The sequence below is a fragment of the Choloepus didactylus genome, chromosome 23, assembly GCF_015220235.1.
Source record: "Choloepus didactylus isolate mChoDid1 chromosome 23, mChoDid1.pri, whole genome shotgun sequence".
Lineage (NCBI taxonomy): Eukaryota > Metazoa > Chordata > Mammalia > Pilosa > Megalonychidae > Choloepus > Choloepus didactylus.
In genome coordinates, this window is record NC_051329.1 from 747,051 (window position 1) to 768,943 (window position 21,893).

Sequence of the window (21,893 nt, forward strand, 5' to 3'; positions counted from 1 at the left end):
TTCCCATACACCAGCCCACCGCCAACACTTGGCACCGGTGTGGAACATTTGTTACAATTGATGAGAGCACATTCTTATATGTATTATTAATTGAAGTCCATGGGGTAACTTAGGGTTCCCTGTTTGTGTAGTGTAGTTCCATGGAGTTTTAAAAATTTTTTATTTTGTTACCATATATACAAGGTAACATTTCTGCTTTTAATCATATTCAGATATAAATTTCAGTGCTGTTAACTGCGTTCACAATGTTGTGTTACCATCACCACCATCCATTAACTAAGCATTTCCAACATGCCAAATAAGAAGTCTGTATATTTAAGTCTTAACATCCTATTCCCTATCCCCACCCTTCCCCTGGTAACCTGTATTCTAGATTCTGACTCAACGAATTTGCTTTTTCTAATTATTTCATCGTGAGATCATACAATATTTGTCCTTCTTTGTCTGGCTTATTTCACTCAACAAGATATCTTCAAGGTTCATCCATGTTGGTGTATGTACCAGGGTATCAGGACTTCATTCCTTTCTACAGCTGAATAGTATTCCATTGTGTGGATATACCACATTTTGTTTATCCATTCATCAGCTGATGGACACCTGTGTTGCTTTCATCTTTTGGCAATTGTGAATAATGCCTCAATGAACATCAGTGTGCAAATATCTGTTTGAGTCTCTGCTTTCAATTCTTTTGGGTATATACTTAGAAGTGGGATTGCCAGGTCAGATGGTAGTTCTATATTTAACTCTCTGAGGAACCACCAAACTGTCTTCCACAGTGGCTGTACCATTTTAGATTCCCACCAGCAATGAATGTGTGATCCTATTTCTCTGCATATTCTCCAACACTTGTTATTTTCTGTTTTTAAAATAGCAGCCATCCTAATGGGTGTGAAATGCAATCTCATTAAGGTTTTGATTTGCCTTTCTCTGACGGCTAATGGTGTTGCCCATCTTTTCATTTGCTTTCTGGACATTTATGTATCTTTTTTGGAAAGATGTCAGTTCAGGACTTTTGCCCATTTTTTAAATTGGGCTGTCTGTCTTTTTGTTTTTAAGTTGAAGGATTTCTTTATATATTCTGGATATTAAACCTTTATTGGATATGTGGTTTCCATATAGTTTCTCCCAGTGTGTCAGTTGTTGTTTTACTTCTATGATAAAGTCCTTTGAAGCACAAAATTTTTTCATTTTGATGAGGTCTGTGCTAGTTTGGATATATTATGTCCTGCCAAAAGCCATATTCTTTGATGCAGTCTTGTGGGGGTAGAGGTATTAGTATGGATTAGCTGGAACCTATTGATTGAGTGTTTCCATGGAGATACGTCTCAATCAACTGTCGGCGAGAACTTCGATTGGATTGTTTCCATGGAGATACGGACCATGCCAATACAGGGTGGGTCTTGATTTAATCACTGGAGTCCTATAAGAGCTCACAGACAGAAGGAACTCAGAACAGCTGAGAGGCGTTTTGGAGACGGCTGCTGAAGTAGACTTTTGCTGACACTTTGGAAATGACAGCCCAGTGTTTGCTCCAGAGAAGCTAAGACAGGACAAAACGCCCCAAGAGCAACATTTTGCAGAACACACAGGAACTGAGAGAGGAACTGGAACTCAACCCAGGATCAGCAGATGCCAGCCATGTGCCTTCCCAACTAACAGAGGTTTTCTGGATGCTGTTGACCTTCCTTCAGTGAAGGTATACTTGTGTTGCAGCCTTAAGTTGGACATTTTCATGGCCTTCAGACTATAAATTTGTAACCAAATAACCCCCCCTTTATATAAGTCAATCCATTTCTGGTATTTTGCATAACAGCAGCATTAGCAAACTGGAACAAGGTCCCATTTATCTACTTTTTTTCCCTTGTTGCTTGTGCTTTGGGTGTAAAGTCTAAGAAACCATTGCCTAACACAGGTCCTGAAGATGCTTTGTTACGTTTTCTTCTAGGAGACTGATAGCTCTAACTCTTATATTTAGGTCTTTGATCCATTTTGAGTTGATTTTTGTACATGCTGTGAGATAGGGGTCCTCTTTTTTTTTTTTCCAAATAGGTAGTTTTCCTAGCACCATTTTTTAACAGACTATTGTTTCTCAATTGAATAGTCTTTGCCCCCTTATAAAAATAAGTTGGCCATAATGGAATCAATTTAATTCCATTAGTTCATATGTCTCTTTGTGCCAGTACCATGCTGTTTGGATTACCATGGCTTTGTAATATGATTTAAGATCAGGAAGTGTGGGACTGCTTGCATTTTAACATTGAGTTTTGAAACCTCTTTATGTATCGTAGATAATAGTTTTTTCTCATCTCTGTGGCTTGCAAATATGTCCTTCTACTCTGTAGCTTTGTTTTCATGCCCTTAGCAGAGTCTTTCACAGAGTGAAAGCTTTAAATTTTTATGAGGTCTAATTTATCAATTTTTCCTTTATGGATTGTGCTTTGAGGGTCAAGTCTAAGAACCCTTCACCCAGCCCCAGGTCCCCAAGATTTTCTCCTAAAATTTTTATAGTTTTACATTTTACATTTAAGTCTATGACCCAATTTGAGTTAATTTTTGTATAAGGTGTGAGGTTAAGGTTCATGTTTTTTGTCTACGGATGTCTGGCTGCTCCTGACCACATGTTGCAGAAGCCATCTTTCCTCCACTCAGTGGGTTTTGCACCTTTCTCAAAAATCAGTTGGGTATATTTTTGTGTACAAACACTGTGCCCAATGTGTTCAATTATTTTTAGCAAGAAGGCCTTTCCAAATGACCTAGAACATGTTCATCAGAAACCATTAGTCCATGAGTTGCTCATTTTGAATAGCTCAAGCAAAGGAAAATGAAGGTCCTCTCCTACACAGTTACAAATACAATACCTAATACTGTCAGGTTGTTTACCTGTTTAGTTAATTATTTACTCAAAAAGTTCTTAAGCACCTACTATGTACCAGGCAGCACCCTGGGCACTGGACACAGAGCAATGAGCACAACAGACCAAGTTTCTACTTTCATGGAGCTTACACAGGGATAACTGTATAATGTCCCAGGTGGTAAAAATAAAAATAAAACATGGTCAGGAAAACAGAGACCGACTGGGAGGAGCTGTATTTTATACAGTGTGAGGCTTGTGGGTATCTGGGGGAATATTCCAGGCGGAGGAGAAAGCGTGTGGAAGGTCCTGGAAGTGGGAGCGTTCCTGGACTCTCTGGGGAAGAATTCAGAGGCGCGGGCGGCTGCAGCAGAGTGAGCAAGTGGGGACTGTGGGAGTTGAGATCTGAGAGGTGACAGTAGGCCAAGGTGACGGCTTGGGATTTACTTCGGAGTTAAGTGGAAGCCAATGGAGTGATGTGTGCAGAGAAGTGACCAGATACAACCTCACATTTAATAGGCCACTCGGAAGAGTCCGAAGGGGGCAGGTGCTGAAGCTGAAGCGAGCAGGCAAGTTCATGCAACACACAGGCCAGAGGGGGTGGTCAGGATCAGGATGAGGCAGTGAGAGGCGCAGGGCTCTGTCCCCCACAGCAGCTCTGTATAATCAGAAAGAACTGCAGAAACATTTTTTCCAAAGCTCCAGGAAAGTGAGAAGCCTGCAGTAACAGGGTGGGCGCCGAATAAAGAGAAAGGCGACCTAAAAGCAGAGCTCAGGCGCCCTGGCTGGCCCCTCTCTCTCACCAGCTCAGTGCAGAGCCGGCCGTGCTCCAGTGTGGGTCCGGGTCCAGGTCCCGGTTCCGGAGATGGCAGCGGAACCTCCGGCACATCGGGGGCGTGTGTGCCGGGTCCCGCCTGTCTGCTGGTGGCCGAGGGGCCCGCCGTCCCAGAACTCGCCCCGTGTGTACAATGCGGCTCACCAAGCTCTGCTCCAGGACGCCGTGGAGGTGCTGCCTGGGGCAGGGGACACAGTGCAGCGCCCGGGGCCGTGCGGAAACTGTTTCCAGGGAAGAGGGGGCATTCGGACCAGGTAAATGGGGGGATTCCTAGGCCGCACGTGCCTGCCCCAGACAAGACAGGCACAGAGAGGACCAGGGAGGCCCTGTGCTCCGGCCTGGAGCTCGTCTCCAAACTCATTGTACGGAAAGGCCCTGAAGGAGAGCACTTGCACAGGTCAATCTGCGAAGACTCGGAAAGGCATTTTCTTTTTTTGTCAGCTTGCGGCATTCAAGGAAAGCTCTGTCATAACACTAGCTGGATACATGTTAAGGAACATTCGCCTCAGAATCTCAATCCCAGTGATAGCACATTAAAACATCAAAGTGTCCAGGTTTCAAAAAAAGATTACAAAACATACAAAGATACAGGAAGCAATGGCCCAGCAAAGGAGAAGATTAAAGTATCGGAAACCACTGAACAAACCAGACAAAGACTTGTTAAAAAGGGTCACAAATTTGCCCAAGGAGCAAAAGGAAAACATGGACAAAGAACTAAAGGAAATCAGGAAAATAACAGATGAACACAAAAAGAATATCAAATAGAGATGGAAACTATGAAAAGGAACCAAACAAAGCTGAAGACCACAGTAAGAGAAATTAAAAATTCCCTATAGGGTTCAACAGCAGATTGGAGCTGGAGAAGAATCATTGAACTTGAAGGTAAGACAACTGAAATCATTCAGTCTGAGGAGCAGAAAGAAAAAGGATGAATAAAAGTAAGCAGAGCCTGAGGAACCTGTGGGACACCATCAAGCTTACTGAACTACGCATTGTGGGAGTCCCAGAAGAAGAGAGAGAGAAAGGGGCAGAGAATATCTAAAGAAATAATGGCTGAAAACTTCCCAAATTTAACAAAAGCTATGGATATACACATCCATGGTGCTCAATGAACTCCAAACAGGGTAAGCCCAAACAGACCCACACTGCACCTTGTTAAAATCAAACTGTCAATGCCAAAAATAAAGAGGGAATTCTAAAGGCCACAAGAGAGAAGCAACAAGTCATGGACAAGGGGGCCTCAATAAGATGAAGTGCTGACTTCTCATCACAAACTCTGGAGGCAAGACGGCAGTGGGGAAACATATTTAAAGTTCTGAAAGCAAAAAACAAAACAAAAAAAAACTGCTAGCCAAGAATTCTATATCTGGCAAAACTGTCCTTCAAAAATGAGGGAGACATTAACATTCCCAGATAGACAATAGCTAGGCCATCCCCACAAGAGATGCTAAAGAGAGTTCTGCAGGTCGAAAGGAAAGAATACTAGACAATAGATTGAAGCCGCATGAAGAAATAAACATCTCAGGTGAGGGTAAATAAAAATACCAGTATTATTCCATTTTTTTGGTTTGTAACACTACTTTTTACTTCCTACAGGATCTAAAAGGCAAATGCATAAAATGTAATGATAAATCACTGGTTTTAGACTCAATGTATAAACATGTAATTGTGACAAGCACCACATAAAGGTGGAGGATGGCGGGGTACAGGGACATAGTTTGTGTAGACTACTGATGTTAGGTTCGAATCAAAGCAAATGAGATGGTTGCAAATGAGATTGTTATAGATTTAGGATGTTAAATTTAAGCCCTATGGTAACTGTAAAGAAAATACTGGAGAAGATGCAAGCTCACAGAGACAGAAATGAAAGCACAGGATGCCAGGAGTGGGGGCAGGAGGAACGGGAGAGTTAATGCACGATGTGTGTTGAGTTTCTGTTTGGGGAGATGGGAAAGTTCCAGTACCGGAAGGTGGTGAGGGCACCATAATATTGCGAGTATGATCCCACTGAACAGTGTGCTTGGGAGTGGTTGAGATGGGAAAGCTTATGTTCTGTACACGGTCCCACAATTACAAAAAAATAGAGAAACTGAAGAGACAAGGCAATTAAAAGCAATACATGATCCTGGATGGGATGTAACAAGGGAGGAGAAAAGGCTTACAGGGACATTACTGGGACATAGGAAAAACTGGAATATAAACTAAGCTTTATATCCATGTTAAATTACTTGAATTTGATAATTGCACTTAAGGTGGTTACACAAGTGAATATCCTTGTTCTTAGGAAACGTACTTGGCAGTATTAAGTGTTCAAGGAGCATGATATATACAACCTACACTCAAGTGTCCAGAAAATGGATGACAGACAGATGGCTGGGTGGACAGACAGATAGAAGGACAAGGTAAATGTGGCAAAATGTAACATCGCTGTGTCTGGGTATCTACGGGGAGAGGGGTAGGTTGAAGTTCTCTGTATTTCTATGGGCTTGTATTATTCTTCTAACTGTCCTGTAAGTCCGAAGTATTTCAAGATAAAAAAAAAATTTTTAAAAGATGTTGGTCACCTAAATCAAGGAAGAGGTGAGAATTGATGGTGAGAAAGAATTTAATGCTTTATATTTTTCCTGTTGCTTTTTATTGAGGTAAAGTTCACATAACATAAAATCAGTCTTTAAGTGTAGGATTCAGTGCATTTTTACATGCACAATGTGCAACCGTCACTTCTATCTAGTTCCAAATTATTTTTAGCATCCCCAAAGTAGACCCTATATACTGTAAGCAGTCACACCCCCAGTTCCTCTCTCCTCATCCCCCAGCAACCGCTAAGCTACTTCTGTCTCTGTGGATTTACCTGTTTTGAGCATTTCATACAAATGGACCATACAATATGTGACGTTTTATGACTGGCTTCTTTCAGGTGTCCTAATGTTTCCCAGGTTCATCTATATTGCAGCATGTGTCAGCACGTCACTCTTCTGCACGGCTGAGTGATTTTCTACTGTATGGATATGCTGGGTTCTGCTTAACTTTTCATCAGTTGAAGGTCATTTGGGCTGTCTCCATCTTTGGGTCATTGACAATAGTGCTGATACGAACCTTTGTGTACAAGCATTTGTTTGAATACCTGTTTTCATCCCTCTCAGGTACATACCTTGGAGTGAAATTGCTGGGTCATGTAACTCTAGATTTAACTTTCTGAGGAACTGCCAAACTGTTTTCTACATCAGCGATGCCATTTGACATTTCCCCAGCAAGGCACAAGGGTTTTAATTTCTACATACCCTTGCCAATATTTACTATCTGTCCTTATTAGCACAGCCAGTCCAGTGGGTATGAAGTGGTACCTCGCTGTGGTTCTGATTTGCACTCCCCTGACCACTAAGGATGCAGAGCATCTTTCCATGTGCTTTTGAGCACTGGTATATTTTCTTCGGAGAAATGTCTACTCATACCCTTTATCTACTTTTCAATTGGGTTGCTGCTGTATATTGTTGAAGGTAAAGCCCTTATGGTTTGTTTGCAGATGGCTTAGATGGGGATAATAGGAGCTAAGGATCAATACAAGGTTTTAACAGGATTTAAAATCATTTTCCTAGATGAGAAAGTCTGCAAGAGCAGTGGCCCGAAGGGGTGAACATCCAGTTTTGTTTTGCACCGACGATGCCGAAATGCTTCCTAAGCGTTTGGGATAGTGCTGAGGAGCCCACATGGATGTGGAGAGAGGGCAGGACGTAACGTGGGAGCTGCCACTGTAGCCGTGGTCTCTACGACCAAGGAAGGGATGGTCACCCCTCACCTGAGGATAAAGCTTCCAGGTTCAGAGGTCTGGGAGGCAAGGAGGAAAAACAAAGGAGCCTGAGAAGACGCAGTCAGGGAGGCAGCAGGAGAGCCAAGGCGGCGGGTGAGGAGGGCGAGGCTGGGACCGTGGGCGCCGATGACGGGCCTGGGGCTGCTGGTGGCTGGGCCGGCTGCAGGGAGAGCCTGTTGTAGTGAGCTCAGGGGAGGAGGGGAAGGTCCAGAAAAGCTGAAAGCCAACAACTCTCCCATACGGATTTGCTATGAAGAGAAGCTGAAATAAGCCAAAGCTGGCATGGCCCATGTAACCTGCAGAACGTCTGCTTTAATGTGGGAGATATCAGAGCATTTTTTGTTGAGGAAGAGGGAAATATTGCAGATACAGGAAAGAGTGTGGACGATTCCGGGGGTGTCTTGGAGCAGGAGGGAGTCAGGGTGGAGAGCCCAGGGGTGAGGCCGGGCAGGCCCGGGAGGGTTGCCCACATTCCGTGCGAGGGGCTGGTGCACCCCAGGCGGGCGCGCTGCTGTCGGGTCACCGCATTGGAGATGGGCACGCGAAGACGATCAACACGCCCCAGAGGAAATAACAGAAACTGTGGAATTGTAATCTATAAACCTATAATATTCTTTGAATTTGCTTACTAACCACTTGTGACCACTTTTATATATATACGTTTTACTCTACAATAAAAAAACATTATAAAACACACACACACACACACACACACACACACACACACGCACCAGAAAAGTGCAAGGAGGAGTGCGCTAGGAGCGTAGGGGCGGTAGGACCCAGGGGCTGAAGGGCGCGGTCCCGGGCTGGGGAAGGTCGGGCCGGAGTCAGGAGTCAGGACTCTGCACCCACAGCGAGGCGACCAGAAGGGGTGCTCCGGCTCGAGGTGCCACGGAGGTCGTGCCGTCCCCTGCCCTCCCCGCCCCGCGCACCACACACTGAGCCCCTCGGGCTCCCCACCCTCCCCTCGACAGCCCCTCTAAGAGAAGGGGCGGGAGGCCCTGCAGACCCCTCCCTCCCCCACTCCCAGGTCCCGTGAACTTGTGCAGGGGGAGGAAAATCCTTCTCTTTAAATACGTTTCTGTTCAATTGGTTTCTGGAAACAAACTCTCAAAACTCAATAAGAAAACAATTCATTTTAAAAATGGGCAAAAGTGAACCGGAGACATCACAAAGAAGACATGCAAATGCTCCGTATCGTACGTCAACAGGGAAAGGGGAATTGAATTAGACACCACTTCCCACCCACGCGGAGGAAATCAACGACACCTGCCGCTGCGGAAAGCAGAGGTGCCGCCACTTGGGGGGACAGTCGGACAGTGACTTGGGAAGGCAGACGCACACCTCCCGGGTGCTCGGCCCCTCCGCTCCTGGGGGGGCTAACCCAGAGAAACGGGAGCACAAGTCCATGCACAGCAGCTGTGTGCAACAGCAAAAACCTGGAACCCACCCAAAGGCCCAGCAACAGGTGACCAGAGCGCGCCGGTGTGCGCACGCGGCGGAAAACAGCCCCGCAGGAGAAGCGGCCAACTACCGGCCAGGATGAGCCGACAGCGACGATGCCGAGGCACGGGGGCCCGCCAGGGAAGTCCGTAACGCAGGTTCCACTTACGCGACATCCGGTGGCCGCAGGCAGGTGAGCGGCCCCGGAGCGAGGTTCCGCTCGCGGTGAGCGCGGCCCCCCGACCCGCCGCCACACCCCCGTCCAGCCGTGGAGAAGTGGCCACTCTGCTGAAATTCTACGACGTCTACGTCTGCCTCCCAGCAACGGCGCGGGGGGGAGGTAACAAGTGTGGAAAACCAAACGCGGTGGTCGCCGAGCGAGGCACGGGGGGCGGGGAAGGACGCGGCTCCGCCCCGGGGCTCGTCCCGGTCCCTGCGCGGACGGCGCTGCCTCCACGGGCGGCCACCGCGCGGAGACTCCACGCAGCCGCCGGCCGCTCTGCGCCCCTCCCGGGCCCTAAGGCAAGCTCCCGCGCAGGGAGGAGGGGGCGCACCGCGCCCGGGCCCCCCCAGAGCCCGCCCCCCCCGGGGCTCACCCGGACCCCCTCCTCGCCCCGTCTCCGCCTCTCCCACGTTCCCCGCGCCGGGGCACGCCCAGGAGGTGGGGCCTCCGCCGGGCCCGCCCCCGCCCCCCACCCCGCGCTGAGCCGGGGTCCCGCGGCGCCGGGGAGCGCGGGGCACCGAGCGGGGCCGAAGGGCCACCCCGCGCCCATGGCGGAGCCCACGTCTCCCCGCTGGGCGGCCGGGGCGCGGCGCCTGGCCCGGGGCTGCTGGTCGACGCTCTGGGACTACGAGACCTCCAAGGTGGTGGTGGTGAAGAACCGGCGCCTGGGCATCGTCTACCGCGCCGTGCAGCTGCTCATCCTGCTCTACTTCGTGTGGTGCGCGGGCCGAGGTCGCGCGGGGGGCAGGGGCAGGGGCAGCGGGGTCCCTCCGGGTGGCCCCGAGGGTCCCGCCTGGCTCCCCAGTTAGTGCCGCCGCGGCGCCAGCCCCCGGTCGCCTCCAGAGCCGCCCGGACCCCTGTCCCCATAGGTACGTGTTCATCGTGCAGAAAAGCTACCAGGACAGCGAGACAGGCCCGGAAAGCTCCGTCATCACCAAGGTCAAAGGCATCACCACGTCGGAGCACAAAGTGTGGGACGTGGAGGAGTACGTGAAGCCCCCCGAGGTGCGACCTGACCCGCGGCGGGCCCCCAGCCTCAAGCAGCACAAGGGTGGGCACCAGGGGGCAGGGGGCCTGCCGTGCCGACCTCTGCTTTCCCACCCAGGGGGGCAGCGTGTTCAGCATCATCACCAGAATTGAGGTCACCCCCTTCCAGACCCTCGGAACCTGCCCTGAGGTGAAGTTTGGTGCTAAGCAGCCAAGCTACGGTGTGGCAGGGGAAGGCTTGTCAGAACCCCTGAGAACCCGTTTCCACTCTAGAGCATAAGGGTCAGCAACGCCACCTGCCACTCGGACGATGACTGTGTGGCCGGGGAGCTGGACATGCTGGGAAACGGTCAGTGGGCGCCAGGCGGTGGGGAGGGGTCAGAGCCCCCCTCCCCAACACTGCCGGGCCGTCTGTCCTACAGGGCTGCGGACGGGGCGCTGCGTACCCTACTACCACGGGGCCGCCAAGACATGTGAGGTGTCCGGCTGGTGCCCCGTGGAAGACGGAGCCTCCGTCAGGTGTGCAGACGCCCACCCCGCCGTGTTTCTGCCCTTTCTCCTTGCTGACCAGACGAGGCCTGCTCCGGGGGTGTGTGGTTTATTTTTGGTGCTGCTGGTGGGGTAAACAAGTCTTCTGTGCTTCCTCAGCCAATTTCTGGGTAAAATGGCCCCCAATTTCACCATCCTCATCAAGAACAGCATCCACTACCCTAAATTCCAGTTCTCCAAGTAAGAGCCAGCAGGGGGGTCACAGGGGATCGGTGGGGTGGGGGCGTACCTCCTTTGCCCTCCAGCCTTGGGGGGGGCCCCTGCCTCTCACCCCCACCCGACCGGTGGTCACCCCCTTAGGGGCAACATTGCCGACAGGCCAGACAGCTACCTGAAGCACTGCACATTCGATGAGCGCTCGGACCCCTACTGCCCCATCTTCAAGCTGGGCTTCATCGTGGAGCAGGCTGGGGAGAACTTCACGGAGCTTGCCCAGAAGGTGAGTGGTGAGCATAGGGGCCAAGCCGCCAGAAGGCCCGCGTGGGCAGAGGACGGAGAAAGGCGATCGCCTGGAGTCTGGGTGTGGGTGGCGCCCGCTGAATTATTGACGCCGCCTCGCACCTGGGCCGCCGGGTGCACACCCAGCCCTGCTCCCCCGGCCCCTCCTGGCCTCGGGGCTGGCCCTGGCGCTCTGGGATGGCTCAGGGGCTGGACCGTCAGCCCTGACCCAGGCCAGGGCCCTTGAGGGTCCCTCCTCTCCCGCCCCCCCTCGCTTCCTTTGCAGGGAGGAGTCATTGGGGTCATCATCAACTGGAACTGTGACCTGGACCTGGCGGCCTCCAAGTGCAACCCCAAGTACTCCTTCCGGAGGCTCGACCCCAAGCATGTCCTAGCCTCATCCGGCTACAACTTCAGGTATCCTTGGCCTGGGGTCCAACAGGCAGGTGGTGCGTGAGCCCCTGCTAGAGCTGCCCACGACCCCCAAAGGCCCCAGTCCTGGGTGGGCAGCAGAAGCAGGCCCCGACGCGGCTCCCGCTGCAGGTTTGCCAAGTACTACAAGGCAAATGGCACCACCACTCGCACTCTCATCAAAGCCTACGGGATCCGCATCGACGTCATTGTGCACGGGCAGGTAAGGCAGCTGCTGGGTGCAGGGCCCCCGCCCAGGGGCCATGGAACAGCCCCTGAGGCCAGCCCGTCCCTCCCAGGCAGGGAAGTTCAGCCTGATCCCCACCATCATCAACCTGGCCACGGCACTGACCTCCATCGGGGTGGTAAGGAGCTCAGGCTGGGGTCTGGGCGGGGTGGGGGGCCTGCCGGCCATAAGCTCTGCTCTCTGCCGGCCCCCAGGGCTCCTTCCTATGTGACTGGATCTTGCTCACCTTCATGAACAAAAACAAGGTCTACAGCCACAAGAAGTTTGACAAGGTGTGTACGCCGGGGCGCTCCTCGGCCAGCTGGCCTGTGACCCTGGCTCTGGTGCTGGGCCAGGCCCCGCCCCCGCCCCGCCCCGCGGACCGACCACCCAGCCCTCCCTCGGGACAGGCGGGCCGCTCGCGGGGAGAGGGGCAGAGCTAGCCCCAGCCCGCCCACCCTGGTCTGAGCAGATGGCAGCCGGCCCTGAGCAGAGTCCAGGACAAGGGCTTTCTGCCTCCGAGCCTCCCCACCAGGGCTCCGTGCCCACGGACCCCAAAGGCCTGGCCCAGCTCTGAGCCCCGTGCACCTGCCTGCCCAACACATCAAGCTGCAGACCTGGTCTCGTGGGGTCTGGGGGAGCCTGGCCCACACACTCTCACAGCCTCACCTCTCCATAAAGCCAGGAGCCCGAAGGACCCGCCATGGAAGGGGGCAGTGCAGCTGAGAAGGGCTGCACTCCTGCCCTCACGCCCCCTTGCCCATCCCAACCCCCCAACCTGGGTAGCCAGACTGGGGCAAGCTCCTGCCTGCCCCTTCCTCTCCCTGGCCCGCTTGGCCTCCAAGTCCCTCCTGCCTCCCCAGTGCTGGGTGTTTCAGCTGCCCTGCCTTCAGAACCCCATTGCAGCCAAGAAGCCACAACATGCTCAGAGTCCAATAAACCCTGTACTAGAAACTTCCGGCCCCCCTCTTTTTTTGGGGGTGGGGGGCAAGAGCATCTTCATTCTGGGCTTGCACCGACTGGAAGAGGCCAGGGGTGCCCGGTCTGGGCAGTGTCCCCTCACTAGGCACCTGCAGTGTGTGTGGAGACCTCGGCCTTGGGGGTCACAGGTCATTGCCGAGCTCAGGACCCGTCGTCAGGCACTGGCTAGGTCCCCGCCCCCCCCATACGAGCTCACTGAGGAGAGCAGAGCCAGGGGGAGGAGAGGGGAACCGGATGCAGCCACAGGCTCCTAAATCAGAATGCTTGTCCCTATCCCCACATTCACGCAGAACAGGGAGCTGGTGTTAACTGGGTCAGGGCCTGCAGCCCCCTGGAGCCAGGAGAGGCCACTGGAGCAGCTCAGACTGGCACCTGCCTAAAGCCAGAACTTGGCTTGGTTGGCAGCCACTCCCAGCAAGCATTTTCAAGCAAGGTCCAGCTCCAGGGGCTTGACGTGTAACAGATCTTTGCGGCACTGTGGCTGTGCGCTGCCGGCGTACGACCCTCCGTTTCAGATAAGGAAACGGAGTCCCATGGAAAGGCAGCCACCTCCCAGGTCACGAAGCTAAAGAGGAGCAGGGTTCAGACCCAGGCCTGGACTCGGAGGCCAGAGCTCTGAGTTTCTTTTCATCTACCTCCAGGATCCCAGCGGTATTGCGCAGGAGGTGGCTGGGAGGGGCACCGCCAGGTGCAGAGACTTCCAACCTGCAAGGGGCCCCCCACCAACAGGCTCCAGCCATCCTTAGGGCATCAGTTTTCAGGCCATCGGAATGCGGTGACACCCTGAGCACTTGGTCCACAAGATAACCAACCCTGAGGCTGGAGAAACTGGCTTTTCCAGTCTGGCTCCTGGACACAGCTCAAGAGCCTGGCCCAGCTCAGGTCTCCCTGCAAACCGTAGCCCACCCTTGTGGCCAAAGCCCTCGCCCTGAAGTTGGCTTCGAGGTGTACTAGCGGAAGCCCCTGTCTACCTGGAGCTGCTGGAATGGGGTGCCCTGTCCCTAGCCCCAGGTTTGGCCACGGCCACCCAGCTGCACCCCCACCCCCACCTGCAACAGGATTTCGGGAACAAGCAGGCAGCATCCGCGGGAATCCCTGGGGCCGGATCACTTTCCTCCTGGCTCCCTCCACAGCCCTCATGCTGCCCCTTCCAGGAAACCTAGTTAGCCTGCCGTCTCCTCCCTCTCCAGCCTAATTTGATTTGGTCTCTTCTCTGACTCTTGCTCCCGCCATGCCGGGAGCTTTGGGTTTCTTGCGTCAGATCCAACTGCTGCCTGGCGCCCAGTGGCACTGCGGGCTGAGCCTTCCCCAGCGGCCAGACTGCCCCGACCCCAAGTTACGTATTCATCTCGTGCCAGAGAACAAGCACCCACACAATAAAACTTGGAGTAACCTTTGGAGAAACCAGATGGCACAGACAAGCTTAAAGCAGACAGGCAGGCCCCAGGAACCAGCAGTTCCAAGAAGGGCGGCCTCCTGGGAGCCCAGGGTTCGTCGTCTGGCTTCCCGGGAGCCTGGCCACCTCCCTAAACTGCCCACGTTCTTGTTTTTCTGCTTCCTGTCGGTCTTACAAGAGGTCTTCAAGACGGAGAACAGGAGAAGGCCTGCATCTCATCAACCGCGAAGTGGACAGGGCTGGTTCTTCTCCCTTTCCTAAGACCCTGGAGCAGAGAGGCTCACACCCTAGGAGAGCAGAGAATCGGTTCTTCCCACACACGGGCTCCAGGACGCCAAGCAAGAGTTTACGGGAGGGAGAATGGTCACTTCCAGCGCCTAAAACTCTCCGCCCCTTACGACTGACACCGGCAAACATCCTTCCGGCTCTGCATTCAGCTGTGGGTGCTCGGCAGGAACATCAGACTCTTTACAAATTAGGTAAGTTTTCCACTTCAGAAAGTGGTCACGTGGTGGGGGTTATTGCTAAATGAGTGCGAGTTTTGCTTTAGGGTGATGAAGACAGTCTGGAAACAGGTGCTAGTGAAAGCCACATGGTACTGTCCACGTACTTTAACCTCACAGAACTGACTACCTAAAATGGTTAAGGTGGTATCTTTTTGTTGTATATATTTTACCAATTAAAAATAAATACTCTTTAAAGAGTGGTGGTGGCCGGCCCTGGAGAGCAGCCTGCGGGGACAGAGCCCTCCTGCCTGCAGCAGCCTCAGCACACTGGACAGACAGATGCCCGCTGCCGGGAGGAAGCACAGACCAGAAGGTAAGGGCACGCACACGTGAGAAGACAACGCCTGTGCCCTGGGGCGGCCCTGCTCGGCCACAGGAAGGGCCTTGGGCCTGAGCCTCTGGAGCTGGGAGTGGCGGCCAGAGCAAGTGGCTTCTGTTCTGTTTCCCTCCTCCCCAGAGCCCCCACTCCTTCCTCAGAGCCAAAAGAACCTAGTCTTCCCAAAACTCAGGTCTCGGCATAGATGCAACACTGCGATAAATGACGCACACCTGGGCCCCTCCGTCCCTCAGGGTGGAGATCCCCACCCAGAGTCAGGACTGACAGACGAGGCAGAACCTGGGTTTGGGCCTTAAGTAAGACAAGCAGGCATTGCCCATGAGAAGCCGCTGGGCTGGCAAGCCCCCCATTGCACCCCCCTGGCCCGAGCTCCCCCTGCTGCACCTTTCCCCCACGCTCAGCCCTGGGGCCCCAGGGCACACAGTCAACCACCTTGATGGGCACACCTGCCGCCCCCACCCTGCGAAGCGCAGGAAGCAGAGGGCCGAGGGTGGTACAGTGTGTTTATTCCAGGAGAAGGCACCCGGGGCCACCCACATCCTCCGACGTGGTTGGCAGCATCTGCCCACGGAAGGCCCAGGAGAGGGGCCCTTTCCTGCCCGCCTGCTCACGCTTCCACACGCTTCCACCTGAAAGCTCCTGGAGAACCTGTTTTCCTCGGCCTGCCCCCTCTTCTCTGGACCTGGGCTGCTAGTTCAGAAAATCGGACGGCCAGTGGCCTGGTCCACCAGAGGAGCCGCTCCCCTCGGACTGGCTGACGTGGCTGGGGACGGAGGATGCCCGGCCTCGGGCCATGGGCAGGCTAGCGGCCAAACTGCGGGTTCTTCTGCAGCAGCCACTCCAGAGTCTCCAAGAGGTAAGACATGCCGTAGTGCTGGGCAATGTTCCGGAAGATTCCAATGTGTTCCATGAAGACCTGCAGGAGTAAGCAGACAGCTGGACCCGAGTCCTACACAAGGAACACGAAAACAGTGGCCAGGTGGAGGCTCAGATGGTGGAATGGAGAGAGGACCCACCTGGCCAGGGATGGTGAGGGCGAAGTCCCCCGCACAGCTGCAGAAGACAGGCATATGGGCCTCCTTCACACCCCTGCACTTGAGGCAGACCTGAAATGAGCAGGAGCCTGATGAGGGAGGTTGGAGACCCAGGCACGGCTGTGCAGGCCCCGTGGGTGCTGCCCGGGCTCTTCCCGGCCTCCGGCAGGAACACTCAGGCCACTCACCTCCCCCACTGCACTGCAGCAACTTTAAAGGCCCAGAGCACATGCGTGCACATGTGGCCAGACACATGGACACACACAGGTGTCACTTGGGGGATGCGCGGGGCGCTGAGCCCACCCGTGGACCCCCACTAGAGTCTACTAGACGTCATTACATCACGTGTGCATTCTTCTGCTGGTTTATCTGGTATAGTCCAAAATAGAAATCAAGCCCAGTGCCCACCAACAATGGAAGGAGCCTGTAAATCAGGTCTATTTACATGCTGGAATGGACTCAGTAATGAAAAAGAACAAACTTAATTTTAGCCTTCCTAGCCCTATGGCCTCGTACAACTCACCTCTGCCCCTGGGTTAGAGCAGCTGGACAACAAGCAAACGAATGAGTGTGGCCGTGAGCCAGTAAAAACTGTATTTATAGGCACTCAAATTTGCATTTCCTATAATTCGTGGTTACAGAACATTATTATTATTTTGATTTTTCCCTCTGACCATTTAAAAGTTAAAAACCATGATTGGCGTGGGATTTTGCCCCCAGGCCGTAATTTGCTGAGCCCAGTGAGATTCCACTGATAGGAAGTTCAGGACAGGGACAAGCCATCAAGGTGAGAGTGGTGAGGGCAAGGCCTCTTGCTCCCAAAAGGCCCAGGTGCCATCTGCGTGCCAGACGCCCAGACAGCGGCCCCACAAGCGTACGCATCCCCCCAACGCTCAGCAAGCTTCACTCAACGAGCAGTGTGAGTGGTCTTCCAAGACCTAAAAACAGGCTTTGTCCAAACCAGGCAGCACCCCCGCCCTTTTCCTCCTCATCTCAGGGTCCCGCGATGGCCTGTGCCCTGGCACAGTCCCTCTGGTGCCGGCTGGTCTCGGCCTGGAACCCGCTCCCCAGAGGACCACACAGCTCGCTCTGGCACCCCCCCGAGAGCTCCTTCACCACCCACCTACACCGCACAGCTTCACGCACGCACACTCGTGCACAGACACTTCCCCATCCACTCTTAGACTTACCACCGTGGATGTATCTTACTCATCTTGCTAACTGTCTAACCCTCCACTAGAAAAGCCCCATGAGGCCAGCACCTGGCCCGATGCAGGTGTCCGACACGTGCAAGAACAGGTCAGCTGACTCAGGGGCTCGGGCACACCACACCGGCCCGTCTAGGGGAGATGCCTTCCCACTTGACACCTGCACGGGACCTGAGCTCCCAGGGTGTGCACATCATGGCTAACCCCGTGGTGACCGGGCAGAGGGCCACGGGTCCCGAGCGCCACGCCCCGGCGCCTCACCAGGTCCTGCAGCGTGAAGGCCATCAGCTTCCTCTGCAGGGCCTCCACCAGGGCAGTCTCGATGATGCTGGAGTCGTAGGCGGCCCCGCAGTTGGGGCAGAACCACTGACGCAGTGCAGCCCCATCCTAGGCAGAGAGAAGGGGATGGTGACTCCTTGCCCAGCCCTCTGCCAGCTGCCCCCAGAGGCAGCGCGCGTCGGCAGTGCCGCTCTGGGCTGGACACGACGGGGCGTGCGCAGGTCTCAAGAGGGAAGTGACTGGGCAGGGAGAGGGCTGCGAAGGGCAGGTTCGTGGGGTGCTGCCTGTCGCTGTGCGTGTGCACGGCACAGCTCCAGGCCCTCTCATGTTGTGGCCACTGTGCACCCGTGTCACATGACGCCAATTACCCAGCACGTGGCAGCACAGCGGCTTCAGCAACAGCGCCTTTCTCTAACCCATGAAAGCTGGCAGGGTCTCAGCAGGAACAGCCCACAGGAAGCTGGTGGTGGTGGAGGGTCAGGGCTCCTGGAGAGCAGGCCCAGTGGCCTGTCCTGTCAGCTCGGACCACAAGTAAGGGGCACACACCTGAGAGAAGGCGGAGTCTTTGCACAGGTCCAGGTCCCGGCAGAAGTTACAGCTGCGGCAGATGATCTCAGGGAGCACGTACGAGCGGCAGGGGTCTCGGAACTGAGCCTCCTCCGAGAACTCGCCAACGTCGACCAGGCGAAGCAGGTCGCGGTGCAGCTTGTTCACCTGGTTTGTGATGTTCGTGTCCAGAGACAGCACCTGTGGGACAGCCCGCGTCAGGGGGGCCTGAGGCCTCCAGGCTGCACGCCCTCTGGATGGGGAGACCCCACAGGAGACCTTCTCAGCATCACCTCTTTCTTGGCTCCGTCAGGAGCAGCAGAGGGAAGAGCTGACTTCTCCAGGTCAGTTCTCGAGCCTCAGGGAGCCGGGAATCACGTGAGGACGTGGAGACCTCCCCTGTTCAGGCCTTGGAGGCTTCAGCAGCTCCAGGTGACTCTGAAGCACCTAACTGCAGGTGGCCCCGAGTTTACAGAGCTTTCTAGTCTCCTTTGCAAAGGAGGGAGGCTCAGCTCCTCTGTGGGGTGGGACTCCGAGTTCAGCATAAAAAGCCTCTTCGCCACATGCCTGCTCTTAGAAAGAGCCAGGAGCCTGGTGCTCAGCCGCAGGCGCATGTGTTGGCCCCCTGTCCATACAGTGAGGGGGAGGGACCCGCAACATGCTGGCGCCCCCCCCCCCCGCCCTGCTCGGGGCTGACAGCACAACCAAGCGTGGCTGGATGGTTTTCTGGAGACTGTGTTTATGGGCTAATTTGGAGCCTGCCTGACCAGTGAGTCAAATTCCCTTGTCCTTCCCCAAGATCTGAATCACTAACAGTGGCCCACAGCTGCCGTGAGCGCCTGAGCGAGACGCTTCAGACTTGTCTTCCCTGTCCTCCTCCTCATTCCTACTTGGTATAAGGTGGGAGGCCTGAGGAGGGGGAGGGAGGCCGGCCCCACTGCTCCCCTCAAGCACGCCCTGCCTTTATGAGCCGGTGGCTAAACAAGACCAGGGAGACAGACAAGCCCACCACTGGTCCAGCCTTGTGATAGCCCCCGCCGCGATCCGAGTCCACTTTCTTTATGGGCTGACTTGCCCTTTTAATTTAAACAGGTCCAGGGAGGACCAGACACACCCCTTAGCTGGGTTTGCGTTTGGAGATCGACTGTTTCTTTTAAAAAAAAAAAGGAAAAACCCAGGAGCGGCTGCATTTACAATGGTGGGAACCACACAGTGAAGCACGGCAGGAGCGGGCTGAGCTGGCCTCTCAGTGTCTGGTGTGGAGGATACCCACTGCAGATTCCCTCAGGGCCAGGGGGGCAGATGGGAGAGCCGGAAGGAGAAAGAAACCCCGCAGCTTGCAGCTGGCTCCCCGGCGGGCTGGAGAAACTCCTGCCCGGGGCCGTGCCCACACCCCAGAGCCGTGCCAGTTGTCCCAGAGTTGGGAAGGAGGAACTGTGTGAGGCGGGGGGGCGGGGTTTGAGATGCCCTGTTTGGCCATCTTTGCATCAGGCTGAGATGGCCCGGGGCTTCCCTTGAGGGACGGCATGCACTTGTGACACAGCACAGCCTTCCCTCAGCAGAGGTCCTGGAAGATCACAGCTGAGAAGGGGGGCCCGCTCGGAGAACCCAGGGACGCTATGTCAATGCCGGTGGTTTGTGGGTCAGTGACAGAGAGGGTCTAGGGCAGAACTGAAATGAAGGCTTACACTCTTGCAACAGCCTTGATTCTCTGGGAACACCTGGGGGGTTTGAATATTAAAGCCGCCCTGCCTCCCTAGCCACCCAGACACACGCCCCATATTCAGGACAGATAGCCCCAGCAACAAACCTAAACTGAGTTCACCAACTGAACCCCACAAGAGTAATTTCCTCACACACCACAGAGACAGAGTTAGGGAGAACTGACTTGAGGGGTATAGGTGACTCGCAGATGCCATCTGCTGGTTAGTTAGAGAAAGTGTATGCCACCAACTTGTATTTCTGAAAAATTAGATTGGTATTTTTTTTTTTTTACAACTTGAAAGAACCCTATCAAGCAAAGCAAATGCCAAGAGGCCAAAAACAACAGAAAATCTTAACGCATATGATAAAACCAGATGATATGGAGAACCCGATCCCAAACACCCAAATCAAAATATCAGAAGAGACACAGTACTTGGCACAATTAATCAAAGAAGTACAATCGAGGAACGAAAACATGGCACAGGATATAAAGGACAAGAAGAAGACCATGGAGCAGGATAAAAGGGACATAAAGAAGACCCTAGAAGAGCATAAAGAAGACATTGCAAGAGTAAATAAAAAAACAGAAGATCTTATGGAAATAAAAGAAACTGTTGGCCAAATTAAAAAGACTCTGGATATTCACAATATAAGACTAGAGGAAGCTGAACAACATCTCAGTGTCCTAGAAGTCCACAGAACAGAAAATGAAAGAACAAAAGAAAGAATGGAGAAAAAAATTGAAAAAATCTAAACGGATCTCAGGGATACGATAGATAAAATAAAACGTCCAAACTTAAGACTCATTGGTGTCCCAGAAGGGGAAGAGAAGGGTAAAGGTCTGGAAAGAGTATTCAAAGAAATTGTTGGGGAAAACTTCCCGAACCTTCTACACAATATAAAATACACAAACCATAAACCCAAAGAATAAATCCAAATAAACCCACTCCGAGACATATTCTGATCAGACTGTCAAATACTGAAGACAAGGAGCAAGTTCTGAAAGCAGCAAGAGAAAAGAAATTCACCACATACAAAAGAAACAACATAAGACTAAGTAGTGACTACTCAGCGGCCACCATGGAGGCGAGAAGGCAGTGGCATGACATATTTAAAATTCTCAGAGAGAAAAATTTCCAGCCAAGAATACTTTATCCAGCAAAACTCTCCTTCAAATTTGAGGGAGAGCTTAAAATTTTCACAGACAAACAAATGCTGAGAGACTTTACCAATAAGAGACCCGCCGTACTTCAGATACTAAAGGGAGCCCTACTGACAGAGAACAAAGACAGGAGAGAGATTATAGAGAATTTTAACAGACATATATAGTACCTTACATCCCAAATCACCAGGACACTCATTTTTCTCTAGTGATCATGGATCTTTCTCCAGAATGGACCATATCCTGGGACATAAAACAAGCCTCAATAAATTAAAAAAAAAAAAAAAAATTGAATATATTCAAAGTACATTCTCCGACCACAATGGAATACAAATAGAAGTCAATAATTTTTGAATTGTAACTCCACTATTTACTTCCTACATGATATAAAATACACAAACTCTAATGATAAATCAGTGGTTTTGAACTCAATGTAAAATATGTAATTTTTGACAAGAACTATATAAAGGTGGGGTAATGGAGGAGTATAGGAACATAGTTTATGTGTCCTATTTAAGTTAGTATCAAAGAAAAACAAGATTGATATGGATTTAAGAGGTTAATTTTAAGCCCCACAGTAAACACAAAGAAATTATCAGAGAATATGACCATAGAGACGAAAAGTAGAGTATGGGTTAAGAGAAATGGGGAAAGGGGCAATGGGGAGTTAAGAAACGAGTGTAGGGTTGCTGTTTGAGGTGAAGGGAAATTTCTAGTAATGGACAGTGGAAGAGAGATAGCATTACAACATTCTAAATGTGATTAATCCCACTAATGGAATGCTAGGGAGGGGGTGGAATGGGAAGATTTAGGCTGTATATATGTTGCCATAACTGAGGAAAAAAAAAAAAAAAAAAAGACAGTCTAAATAGATGACAATTGAATGCCAAGGATGACCCTGGATGGGATCTGAGGATGGAGGACAGGAGGCTCAAAGGGACACAGTTGAGACATAAGGAAAAAAAAAAA

The 21,893-nt window shown here is 52.7% G+C and overlaps 3 protein-coding genes across 5 annotated transcripts in view; 1 reads left to right on the forward strand and 2 right to left on the reverse strand.

Annotated features, from left to right (window-relative positions):
- LRCOL1 (leucine rich colipase like 1) overlaps positions 1 to 9,502 on the reverse strand; it is a 27,691-nt gene extending 18,189 nt beyond the window's left edge. Inside the window, exon 1 of the mRNA XM_037817107.1 lies at positions 9,107 to 9,502. The gene's annotated coding sequence lies outside the window, so the exon portion shown is untranslated. The remainder of the gene's footprint in view (positions 1 to 9,106) is intronic.
- On the forward strand, positions 9,108 to 12,716 carry P2RX2 (purinergic receptor P2X 2). 2 transcript variants are annotated; one of them, XM_037817106.1, is made up of 12 exons: positions 9,108 to 9,878; positions 10,030 to 10,165; positions 10,266 to 10,337; positions 10,421 to 10,496; positions 10,570 to 10,666; positions 10,796 to 10,876; positions 10,997 to 11,135; positions 11,421 to 11,551; positions 11,678 to 11,768; positions 11,845 to 11,910; positions 11,987 to 12,064; positions 12,244 to 12,716. In XM_037817106.1, the coding sequence occupies exons 1-12, from the start codon at positions 9,709 to 9,711 to the stop codon at positions 12,346 to 12,348; spliced, it is 1,242 nt and encodes a 413-aa protein (XP_037673034.1). In that variant the 5' UTR covers positions 9,108 to 9,708; the 3' UTR covers positions 12,349 to 12,716. The 2 variants fall into 2 exon arrangements, with proteins under 2 accessions (XP_037673034.1, XP_037673033.1); XM_037817105.1 differs by lacking the exon at positions 12,244 to 12,716 and having other exon boundaries at positions 11,015 to 11,135; positions 11,987 to 12,228.
- Positions 12,717 to 15,479: 2,763 nt separating this feature from the next.
- Positions 15,480 to 21,893, reverse strand: part of POLE (DNA polymerase epsilon, catalytic subunit) — a 68,430-nt gene continuing 62,016 nt past the window's right edge. For both annotated transcript variants that reach the window (XM_037817063.1, XM_037817064.1), the window contains exons 46-49: positions 18,059 to 18,259; positions 17,495 to 17,620; positions 16,008 to 16,097; positions 15,480 to 15,907 (exon numbers count right to left, since the gene is read on the reverse strand). In XM_037817063.1, the coding sequence (XP_037672991.1) occupies positions 15,794 to 15,907; positions 16,008 to 16,097; positions 17,495 to 17,620; positions 18,059 to 18,259 (531 nt within the window). In that variant the 3' untranslated portion in view covers positions 15,480 to 15,793. The remainder of the gene's footprint in view (positions 15,908 to 16,007; positions 16,098 to 17,494; positions 17,621 to 18,058; positions 18,260 to 21,893) is intronic.

Excerpts from the sequence above, each read along its gene's own strand:
- P2RX2 (XM_037817105.1), top strand. The coding sequence starts at position 9,709 with ATGGCGGAGCCCACGTCTCCCCGCTGGGCGGCCGGGGCGCGGCGCCTG. Across the intron at positions 9,879-10,029 it reads ATCCTGCTCTACTTCGTGTG|GTACGTGTTCATCGTGCAGA; the intron begins GTGCGCGGGCCG and ends CTGTCCCCATAG. Across the intron at positions 11,911-11,986 it reads CACTGACCTCCATCGGGGTG|GGCTCCTTCCTATGTGACTG; the intron begins GTAAGGAGCTCA and ends GCCGGCCCCCAG.